This window comes from Biomphalaria glabrata, chromosome 12 (assembly GCF_947242115.1).
Source record: "Biomphalaria glabrata chromosome 12, xgBioGlab47.1, whole genome shotgun sequence".
In the NCBI taxonomy this organism is placed as follows: Eukaryota; Metazoa; Mollusca; class Gastropoda; family Planorbidae; genus Biomphalaria; species Biomphalaria glabrata.
In genome coordinates, this window is record NC_074722.1 from 7,774,630 (window position 1) to 7,787,101 (window position 12,472).

The window sequence follows — 12,472 nt, forward strand, 5'->3', positions numbered from 1 at the left end:
GCAAAACATGTAGGCCACGACTAGGTTTGCATATCCACGTGAAATACTGAAAACGTCTTCGTGACTCGAGTACAAATATTGTATTTATTAAGGTACGTATAAGTCTACTTGACTTTGAAGACATTGATCCTATACAAAACTAGTAGAGTGCTACTTTCCATCTCGCAAGTAGCTTACATGTCTTGGTTCAGTCTTCACACAATGTAAATCTAAACTTATAAAGTATGTCGTGGCAATGAAAATATGACGAAAGTACTTTGCAATCTATTTACTAGATGCGATGATCAAATTTTTGCATTTTATTTTCTTCTTCCAAAAACAAGTCACGTGCAGAGCAAGATTTATAGACAACATACACAAATGGACACGGCCTCTCTCTTGATATCCGGGCTAAGAACAGCTGCTGAACGGGAAATGTGAGACATTTTGGTTACGCAAACAGTCATAGCACCCCTACGAAGAAAGTCAAGGAACAGGTGATAATGTTAATGAATAATTTTTGCATCACACCAAGAACGGTTACAAGGACGATAAGTTGAGAATGTATTCTGGTCCATGCCTTGTCCATAATCTTTCAGCTCTTCCATGTGGGAAACGAAACGGCAGACAGAGAAGCAAAGAGAACCCTAAATCAAGCGGTGTCAGGAACCCAAATTCCCTAATCGGACCTGAGACAGAGTATTACCTCTGCCAGCTATCGAGAGTGGCAGGATCGGTGGGAGGCTGAGACCCACAACAAACTCAGACAGATTGTGGCGGATGTCAGGTGGCGGCCCACATCTAAGGGTCTGACAAGGCGTGGAAGCACGACCATGTCCAGACTTAGGATTGGCCACACCTACATCAAGCATTCCTTTGTGCTGAAGAGAGAGGAGTCCCCACTTTGTGAGTACTGAGACTCTCGTCTCACCGTGGATCATATCCTCATTGATTGCCCCAGATACCAGGATATTAGGGGGAAATTTTTTAGAGCACACAAATTTAAAACTCTATTCGACAATGTCAACCCTGGGAAGGAACTGGGCTTTGTCCGGGAGGTGGGGTTGTCTACGAAGATTTGATTTGTGAAATTGTGAACATATAATATTTACAAAAGATTTTTTAAAAATTATTAAATTTTCACTACCTTTACTATTTTAATTGTAATATAGACCTTGTTTTTAATAACTAAATAAAATTTAGCTCTTGTGGTATGAATGGAGATAATCCTTTTAGGGATTACGGGTACGACATGGCATGAGGGGTGTCGATGAGCCAAAAAAGTCAAACTTCTATATTCTCGTGATTTTTGGTCTATAAAATATCTACTGAACATCTACTCACTACTACATTTTAACACAAAACTAATTGATCTAGTGACTTCTCTCAGTTTCAAAGTTTAGTCTACAAAGTTAGATCTGAAACGTTTCCGCTTCCACTGGCTATTAAGACGCTTTTGAATTGCAGTTTTTGTCTAACAAACTTCTGACCAAAAGAAGACATGTTTTCATTAAATTTATGGGCACCATTGAAATTGATGTGGTTCTACTTGACTGTTTTCAACGTTCATGATTACAAGAGGTTTAACACCAGCGGAACAAAAATCCATGTTATATGTTAAATTATTTCGTATTTCAACGGCTTACGACTTTTTAACATTTATTTGTATCAGAGTAAAGTTAGTAGTTCTCCCTTTCGGACTTTGTGGTCAATGGGGCAGATGATGTAAAGTTCATCTGTTTCTGTTTGTTATCATGTTATTGTTTATTCTATTATGACGGACGACCCTCTGACTCGTAAGTTGAGAACCATTGCGTGTTTAAAAAAAAAACGTTTTGAATCCCAAGACGGATTACCAATTCAACCAGCGGTGTTAACCATCTGGTAGTGGGTTGAGTCGCCGAAGAAACTCGATCTGAGCCTGACTTGGCCTTGATCCAAGAGGAAGACAATCGTGACCTTCAATTGTTAAAGAGTTCGTGTACTTTGTTAGCGTATTTCATGTATTGATTGTATAGGCTACCAATTGTCACTGGGTTGACAGCACAGCAGGAATTGAAAAGGTAAACAAAACAACAAACAGGAAATATTAAAAAAAAATGTTTTTTTTTTTTAAAGACAATTCATCCTTTATACAGCTGATGACTTCCAGGAGTGATTACTTTGCTCATAATGACTAATGAATGATAGCTGAAAAGAAAATAGTTATGAACCAGCCCCTATTTCTCCCCACCCCGCGTTTAACAAAAATCATGATTACGCCCTTATCTTTATGGCTAGATCACAAGTTCCTCGTGGTCGCAAAGATCTTCCTTCAACGAGCAGAACCAGGCAAAAGAAGAAGAGGCAGACAAAGAAAGTGATGGGAAAACAACATACAAAAATGGACGGGCTGTGATTGAAAGAGATTCCATTCAAGACAAAATACGGGAATGGAGAAATACCGTCGACAGATCATGTGTGGTGCCCCAACGGTTCAAGAGACTAGGATAATTATACCAAAAATATATAAAATTCTAGTTAGGTGATCTAGATCCAGATTTAGAAACGTAAAAAGACAGAGGTCTAGACTGAAGTCTACATAAGAAGGTGCGCAAAGTGTTCCAGAGCGTCTGTTTGTTTGAACGACGAACTTACAGAACCTCACAACTCAGGGCTCCAAAGTATCAGTCAGTTTCATTTCAAATACATCGCAATGGGCAGCAACATTAACACTGTCTTTACAAAAACTTAGTCTCTGCTCCGCACTGACTTCACACACCGTGCTGGTTCTCGCCTAGAACAGGTCACATTGCGAGGTAACGTGAAGCGTTGAATCTAACACACTCGCTCTTATATAGGGTCTCTACTGGCCTTCTAGAACCGTCGCTTGACCGCTCAAGTTGATTACATTCGCCGTGACTTGCGTGTAAATATTTACGACACAGGCCCTTGCCGAATTACATTTGTCATGGTTGACCGCTCGTCTAGCGCTGGACTGGGGCGATTTGCATAGGCTAAAAACACACAGCCTACGACCATCTATAACAATATTTTGAAAAATTATAACGACCAAACCAGAGTTTTCACCGTGTGACCAATCAGCTAGATTTTTTACCCCAAAGATAGACATAAACTGTCATATCGTAAGAAGGCGTTTTCGAGAGCCGGTTCCAGGTTTTTAATGATTCCTGATCCCATGAAGAATTCGCAAGCTGGTAAGAGGAATGTAAAAAAAAAAAAAAAAAAAAAAAAAAAAAAAACAAAGACATGATCTGCTTATTTTTACATTATTCTTCATGTTTTGAAAGCGATAATATTGGATTGGTTGTTTAGTTGTGACTGGAAATGAAACACGCAAAATATTTTGTAAAATCCTTTTCTTAATTAAATAAAAAAAGCTTATATATTGGGGAAGAACTCCGTCCTTAAAACCATATCTACCAATAATGTACAAGTTATTTACCTTATTCTATATCGAACAAAACAACTAATTGACTAATTGAGTATTTTTGTTTATTGATTCATGTCTTGTCTAAGTCAGTGAATAATTGTGCGAAGTTTCAACTTGATCCGAGAATGGGTGTGGAAGAAATGACTTGAACCCACTTTTTACTAGACAGACAGACAAACAGAGCGAGCTGATATAAGCTTCTCTCTATAAATGATTCTCTACGTCGCCCAACCATGAGGGACACCACGCACGCACGCCGACTCCCTAACCCTTGATGAAATAGTCATGGCAATATAACTCTTTAATTTCTGCAAGTCGGACTAGAGTCACGCCACGTAACTTTCGCGTCGACAGAGAGCGCGGCTCACTAAATAGCGACATATGCTACTCCGCGGGTCGACTCGTTGTAAAATAAAACGTTACAGTAACACAAAGCGGTGATGGCGACGAGCTGAGAAGCGGAAGACAACATTCCCAAGGACTACTCGATAGACTCAATATAGTACGTGAGCAGAAAGTCTCTCAAATCTAATTGCAGGAGAATCAAGAATGAAGGTGTCTGAATTCCACAAATCTTTTTAGGCAATGATGTCAATGATCTATTTACTCTTAAAATACGAATTCCGCTTTAGCTTCGGTTATACCCCCCTATCCTTACCAAATGAGATCATCTAATCTAGACAGCATTAATTTTTAAGGTACCAAAAGTTGACGATGACTTGGCAAATACATTTTGAAAGTCTTTCACTTTAGACTGCTACTAGAAGTTTAAACTGACGGTCACAGGAGGATTTTTTTTTTTGGGGGGGGGGCGTTATAATGAGGGGGAGACTACATACACAAGCTTTTTCCCCCCCAAGTTTTAAATACACACACATACCGGTAGACCCGCGTTCCTTCCGGTTAGTACATACCACAGCACAAGGGCAATGGCAGTCATTATTGGAGAACGATGTGTGTAACAGCAATGAAACGATTGGACAGCCCTTGATATAATCTTTACACTGACGTTTGATTGCTTTGTTTTATTCTAGTTTAGTTATCTTTCGATTCCGATCGCCGAATTTTCTACACTAGGCGTATCTCCCCCTTAACATGATACATTTTCCATATTAAAACGTTAATTAATTACGACTTCATTAACGAATTATTATTATTTTTTTTTTGTAATTAATTTATGTATGTGTTGTTATCGAGCGTTAGCTTGTATGTAGCTTGTATTGTACATTTGATGCCGAATGGACGAGTAGAAGCGGGCGAAATATCTATTGCGAAAATCCAAACATACATGAGAGAGAGAGAGAGAGAGAGAGAGAGCGAGACAGACAGACAGAGAGTTAATATTGTACAAACATTTATAACGTTTCCAGCGCTTGCCCACAAAGTCCGGTATTTCGAACCAGATACATCGCTCAAGAAATGTAAGCATAAAAATTTAAACGTAAAAATCCTTTTTTTTTTTAAAAATCTCGCTAATAGAGAACTTCTTGTTTGTCGAGTGTGCTTTTAGGGGGGGGGGGAGCACCGTTCAATCGCTGCCATCTCTTATTATTGCAAGACTTATCTCCCGTTAGCTTTGTATAAAACAAAAAAAAGGCTAATAGACCATTAATTGTTAACTTCTTAATTGATTTATGTCCTGTCATGTGCTTAGTTGCCACTTGATCCGAGAATGGGAAATTGGAAAAGTCACAGAAGTCACGTGAAAAAACAACAAAAACATTTGACCAGACCCAGTGAGTGGATATCAGCTGGGTAAAGAGGGCATCCATTAAACTGAATGGTCAAGGGCAGTTAGAAGAGGGGGGGGGCAATAAGATAAGAATGATTTCTGTTTGTTCTCTTTCAACCCGAAAGCACGCATGATTTTAAGACACACATATTTTAGTTTTACAGTGTATAAACTCAAGTACTTGCAGACACTATCGTCTTTACAAAAGAAAACACACTATAATGACACGGTTGAGATACTGACCTGTGTGAGTTTCCTAGTGGCCTCGTTGCTCCAAGCCTTGGGCTTCATTTCTTTTCTCTTCCCTAAGAGTTGGGCGTGACTCAGGTACCCATCACCTCCCCCTCTCTGGCTGATCTAGAGATTGTCAAAGAAAAAACACACGATTACAACGTTTCAGAATGGGGCGTTCAAAACAAGGTACTTTCACTCGAATAGATGCGACTTCCTAAAACATCCCTCTGGTCCCAGGCGAAATGATAGTCCAATGGTAATCCAATGATATCAGAATGTTGGTAATCCTTCACTACACCAAAGTAAACGAAAAGGGTGTATTGAAATACCGAAGTAGTAGATCACATGAATGGCAGTCTTATGATATACCAGTGATACCACACGAAATGATAGTCCTATAATATACATATGATACCACACGAAATGATAGTCCTATAATATACATATGATACCACACGAAATGATAGTCCTATAATATACATATGATACCACACGAAATGATATTCCTATAATATACATATGATACCACACGAAATGATATTCCTATAATATACCTATGATACCACACGAAATGACAGTCCTATAATATACATATGATACCACACGAAATGATATTCCTATAATATACATATGATACCACACGAAATGACAGTCCTATAATATACATATGATACCACACGAAATGATAGTCCTATAATATACATATGATACCACACGAAATGATATTCCTATAATATACCTATGATACCACACGAAATGACAGTCCTATAATATACATATGATACCACACGAAATGATATTCCTATAATATACATATGATACCACACGAAATGACAGTCCTATAATATTCCAATGATATCACACGAAATGTCATTCCTACGCTATACCAGAGATACAAGTATTGACAGCCTAGACCTCGGTGATACCTTCACATGAAATATTAGGATTAGGCATAGGCCTACTTGTAAGTCTTTTTTTTTTTCTTAAAGCTTACCTTAAATAAAATTAAGCCTCGGCCTTATATTAAAATCTACCAGTCCTACACAAGCAGTCTAAACAAGCATCATTTGTAAAGAATTACTAAACGTGTATTAAGAATTATCCTGCATAATCATACCTTACTTTAACACACGATATTGTGAAATGAACTTTATGGATAACTTTGAAACAAAACCCCGAACGTTCGTTTTAAATCCTCGTATCGTGTCATCCCCTATAAATAGACCACGGATAACAGTGACACGCTCGTTGTAATCACGCTAGCATGTCAACCTACAACATATTCCTTTTCACGTCTAATAATAACATCGTGTACCTTAAATAAACAACAGATTTTAAAAATGCTGAGGTTTTAGAAATTAAAGAAAAAGAGCGCGTTTAATTGTAATTAAACATGATACTTGATACTTTTTATCTTGTGTAGCTCGAATTTAACAAATTCAAGTCCAAAGTATTTCAAATTGGATACTAGCGAAACACTGACGGCTGAGAATGTGTTTAAAATTAATAGGACAAAGTAGCAGACTTTAACATTTTAAACACAGCTGATTAAAAGAACAAAAAGGTAAACAAACACAGAGTCCAGATGCCAATGTGCGTAATGTCCCCAGAAGACAGTACCTCCAATGTGAAAGCCCGGCACGTTATGTCTGTGTAATCAAAGCGACATTACAGCAGACACACGACTTGTTCATTTCCCCCTTCAGAGGGAAGTCATACTTCACGTCCCAAACGACGTGACGATCCGCACATACCACGCCCCGCGCCTCCCCTTTCCCATCCAGCGACGCCCATGCTAAACACCTGTTATCGCTACAGAAGAATAGACCCACTCGAGCCTTCGGGTAGGCAAGGAATTCTTGCGTACGACCGACACTCTCATGCCAGTTTTTTTGTTTATGTGTAGTTAAATTCTAGATCTAGGTCTTGACTTTTTCACTTTAGCCCAGCGAGGAAGTAGTCCATTTTTAGATTCGTACTGAGGGAGCCCGCGGCCTGGAGATAATTCAATGTCACCAAAGCATGAAGTTGAAAGAAAGGTCAAGTTAATCACATACGGCGCGCGTACTGCGGGGAACTATTCAAAGCAAAGGGACTTAACAAGTCGCAGCAATACGTGGGCATGGCTTCCGGAGAAAAACGGCTGTGATGAAATCGTCTGCCAAACTCTGGGATCTGACTGGTGCATATAGTCTGGAAGATATTTGCTTCAATTCTATGACTCAGATACAAACTAGACTATATATTTTTTTAAATCTTTCAATACTTCATGAAAAAACAACAACAAAAGAATGAGCTAAATCTGACTAGCAAGGGGAAAATATATGCCTGATAAGTAGGCCTACTTCAGGGGGTGGCAAGATGCACCATCCATGATTGCCATAGTTCATTAATGTAAGATCCACAGAATAAGGGAAGTGCCGTCTAGGTCCAGCTTATAAAAAATGTAGGCCTATTTGTTTTTTTTTTAATCACACGCACATTAAATCTGGTGTTTCTTTTTTAGGCCATCACTACTGAGTAGCTTTGTTGAAGTAGTCTGTTAGCCTGTCTAGATATGTACGTTAAACAAAAACAAACGGCAGTAATATATAATGCATTATACGAGCACGTTTACTAACGTTTTGGATAGCGGTAAATTAAAAAATTGAAACTTATTACATAATGACTTTTTGTCAGAGATTATAACGATTGGTCTCTGTTCTACTCGGGACCATATACTTCAAAAGCGGTTTAGTCACCACGACATACCAGCAAACTTTTAGTTAAATCCTTTTGCCCAGTCAAGCATCACCTCGACTAAGCGAACGATGGAAAAGAGTTCTATAGTGTAAGTTACTCTACACACACTACAAGAGTATGTGACACGTGGTGTTGTTGTGTGGTTGGATCTAACCCTGTGCCATGGGAACATGTTCTATGCCGTTAATTTGTTTCAATGAATTAAGAAATATTACAACGTTCCAGTTTTGTCTTCACTCAGAGTGTCCGGTCAGAATGACAGAAATGATGTCACGTACACCGAACATGAGTAGCACACGTAGTGGGACAAGATGAATGTCCAAATGTACACATTCATTGAGCACTATTGACCACAGAACATTTATAACCCGTGAAGGCTAAGATGTAGTCCAACAATAGACATGCACCGAAAAAACAAAACGTTATTGTTGAATTGTCAAACGTTCGTAAGCTTAAGGACTTTGTTGATTTGTCTGCTTTTGTTTTTTGTTGTTTTTTTTGCGACTGTATGTGTATTTTGTGCATCGTTGTTCACAAATATATTACAGATTGAGTCTGTTACCATCCAAATAATTATGCACAAACATGGATACCCGGTACTGTACAATAAATTTAATGTGGTATCAATTTAGGATCGGATTCAATGAAATGCAATACATACTTTGATCTATTTTCTTTCAGCCTATCACTGAAGTGCGATTGCACCGTGTCGATATCGTATCTTAAAAGTTAAAGACGACCCTTCAGTTAATTATGTACTACGCAAACCCATGTGTTAATCCAGTCGTGCATGTGAATTAGAAACTTAAATCTGCTAAGTCATTGGTTTTCCGGGCTGATTCAGGCAACCCGTTCTATGCGTTAATAAAGAAAAAGACCTTGTACGATTTTGCCATATGAAATAAATTTGCATTTGTTTCGAAATTTGTGTCTTTGTATTTATAAGTTATTTGATTTAGTGTTAAAGGTTTTCTTAAGTCTTTTGTCCTGAAGTGTTTCTAAATCTTGTGATTTTACGACTAGTGTTACACTAGTGACTGGTCCAATGTGAATACGGTACTCCTTTTTATAATTCACAAGGCTCTTTTTTGCGTATGTTCTAGTTTCTGTATATTTCTGTATATTTTTCTCTATATAGTGTAACAATTGTTTTGTTAAATACTAAGGTACTCTATTGATATTACATTGGTAGATAATATGACAAGCATTTTTTTTTGTCACGCCAAATGATTAGGAGATACTCCTTTGGCAGTCTGACGAAAAGTTACCAACCCTTATTTAAAGCATCAGTGGTATGTTGCTTCACTTGTAATGCTAGACAGTTGTTTAAGAATTTTTTTTCAGAAATATGACTTCCTAATGGTGGTGTAACCGGAGACAACTGGAATGTATTGTAGTTTCTTTGAAAATAAAGAAACGGATAATTGTTAATGCATGTGTGACATATAAGCCATGACATTCAAAGAGGCAATATTCAGTACACTTGGAAAAAAAGGAACTTCTTTCCGACCTTGCGATAGTAAGGACAAATGACGTAAAGTTCATCTGTTTCTATTGGCGATGGTTAACGTGAGTATCATCTGGTTATAGGCCTATTTCCGCGATTAGAAAAAAACAACACTTTTAGTTACCGGTACTTAGCTGCTAGTCAAGTGACAGGGCAAGAAGCACCAGGCCGACTAGACATTCTTAGATGTATCATAAATGTACAAATAACACCGGGTAGGGTTTTCAGCGCTAGAACATGTATAAAATAGGAAGCTACTTGGTCCTGGAACAATGCCAAGACCAGAAGAGACACGCTGAATGTCATAAAATAGCAAGGCATGTTTATCTTCTTTAAAGCATTCGGTGTGTGTATGTGTGTCAGGGGCGTACCTAGCAATTTTCCATCATTTGGGGGCCCGGGGGCTTGACCTCTTTGGGGGCCCCTGCATTTTGCGTAATATTTAATGTAAATAAAACACTCATTTGGGCCACCCCCCTTACAGTGTGGGCACGAGGGGATTTTCAAATTCTCTCCTCTCCTCCGCCCACCCTAGCTACGCCACTGGTGTGTGTGTGTGTGTAGGCCTACTTATGATCCACACTAAATGGCAGTAACATGATATACAGTCAGCCTAGATTCATTCATCCGAGATGATTAACACCATAACACACACACTGATACTCCAGGGCATGGATAACTTACAGTAGCAGTTTACAGGTGTTGCTTAATAACCGAGCACTTATGGTACCAATAAAACACTTCAGCCTATCAAGTCTAGCTGTCAGCTTTAAGTCTAGACTAGTCAAAATGTATGTTTTAAGTAGATGCCTGATAAACCGATATACTTGACATCATTTGCTGAATGGTCGTTCATAGTCTCCCAAAGTTGTGATGTGTATTATGTTCCCTATAAGAAGGGATTAGTGTTATTTAAATCGCATTTCACCAAGGCCTTAATCTGCTTGAAATTCACGCAACTGACACTTTTGGGAGCGACATTTTTTTTTTAAATTAAGCATGCCAATTGGATGCAAAATCATTTTAACACCATTTGTCTCTAATTCAGTATGGATTGTAAGAGGTATCACAAAAAGAAAGCAGTCTATTAAGACAAAAACATTAAGATTTCAAGGTTGTTTTCTGTATTTTGCATAAAATGTTAATATAATCATTATTACAGAATAAAGTAACGATAATTAAAAAAAACAACAATTAATGGTGAATAGCGGGTGTTGATCCTGTTGATTGCAGAAAGTTTTTCCAGAATGGATTTAAGATGTTCACAAGACAGTGTGGACCGGCGCTGCGTGTTTTGTGATAGCCCATTGTGAAAATTTGCCAATAATGTAAACCTTTTTATATTATAAATCAAGTATGCGTATTGTATTAACCATTTCTGAAACAAGATTCAAAGACAGTCCTTGTTAAATCATTTCATAGCTGTATGACACCTAAATGCATGGTCTGAAACTCCAAATAGAAGTTCAAAAAAATCCTATTTGTTCTGTTATGACATGATTAGGAAGTAGTTAGGAATTAGTTGTTTGTTTCGGGAATAGGGTAAAGTTTTAATTAGCGACAAGTGACGTGACAGACCTTTTAAAAATAAGAACGCTCTAAACGACGCTAGAAGGAGGACGCTTATTGTAAAGTAGTAGACTTGAGTACGACATTATTGACATCGGACGATTCCCTGTTGAGTATTAAACATATTGTTAGAACAACATATAAGCGTCGACTACATATTTGATTGTTTCGGCCTTTCGCCGGTGTTACTGAAGTGTTGAATTCAGCGTTACCTACAGTCAGATCTACACTAGACAGATTGTCAAGAATCAACACCGCGCAGAGGTCTTAACAGTTCACATACAAAGCTTGTTAATATAATTATTATAATACTAGTCGACCGGCGGCGTAGCATACGCCGTTATTTTGCAGGGCCGGCCTTAGGCCACTGCAACCTATGTGACCGCATTGGGCCCTGCACTTTCATAGGACCCGCGCTAATTCTAGGTGTATAAATTATTAAATTAAACCATATTATAACAAAAACAGATTTCCCGCGCCCTCCTGTCGATTTACCAGGAGCTCCTGGAAATCTCCCGAAATTACAAAATATAAGAAAAAGTTTTTAAAATATACGGAAATATACAGACAAAAATTGTCATTTTGGGGTGTCATTCAATATGGAAAATTAAATGACCACAAACGAGAAACTTAAACCAATGTATAAACAAGGGAGACCACAATTTGTAATTGAAATAGAAACTCCAAATGTATATCCTGCATTATGGGTCAATTTACAGACGTTGGTGACTGGTTTCCCGTCTTCTTTAGTTGGTAGAACGTGAATTCATTGCCGTCATTACAAATAAAAGAAACCGAAATGTGTGCTAATTGAGCCGACCATAAATACACGTATAAAATCTCATCAGCCACATCCAAGCTCATTATTTTTGTTTTTCAATTTTATTTTCAACAAAAGTTATAATCTCAATAAACGCTCCTTCAACAATATGCTGTATCTTTTTCACTGAGGAGTCCGTGGGCAAGATTGGACTTGGTATATAAAGGGGTTCAAGGTTCGAAAAGGTTTGAGAACATCTAATCTACACATTCAATAACACGAACTCACTTTCTCGTCATCTTTTATTTTTACCCTCGCTTTTTTTTTTTTAGCTAATGAAATGAAATGACGTTAGGGGTTACTTTTGCCGGTTTTAACAATGACTGCCACCCGAATTTATCTTATAAATAACAGCAATCTCTTGTTCTACGACTGCTTTGAACTATTCTAAGAGAAACAGCCCGTGACTATAAACTGGCATGAAATACTCGTAACAAAATAACTATCAAAACAACG

The 12,472-nt window shown here is 38.0% G+C and overlaps 1 protein-coding gene across 10 annotated transcripts in view; it reads right to left on the bottom strand.

The window, feature by feature from the left end:
• Positions 1 to 12,472, bottom strand: part of LOC106077236 (unconventional myosin-XIX-like) — a 40,972-nt gene that overhangs the window by 19,237 nt on the left and 9,263 nt on the right. For 3 of the 10 annotated variants that reach the window (XM_056006904.1, XM_056006905.1, XM_056006903.1), the window contains exon 2: positions 5,388 to 5,501. In XM_056006904.1, coding sequence (XP_055862879.1) covers positions 5,388 to 5,501 — 114 coding nt within the window. The other 7 variants (XM_056006911.1, XM_056006909.1, XM_056006908.1 and 4 more) reach the window with 7 other exon arrangements.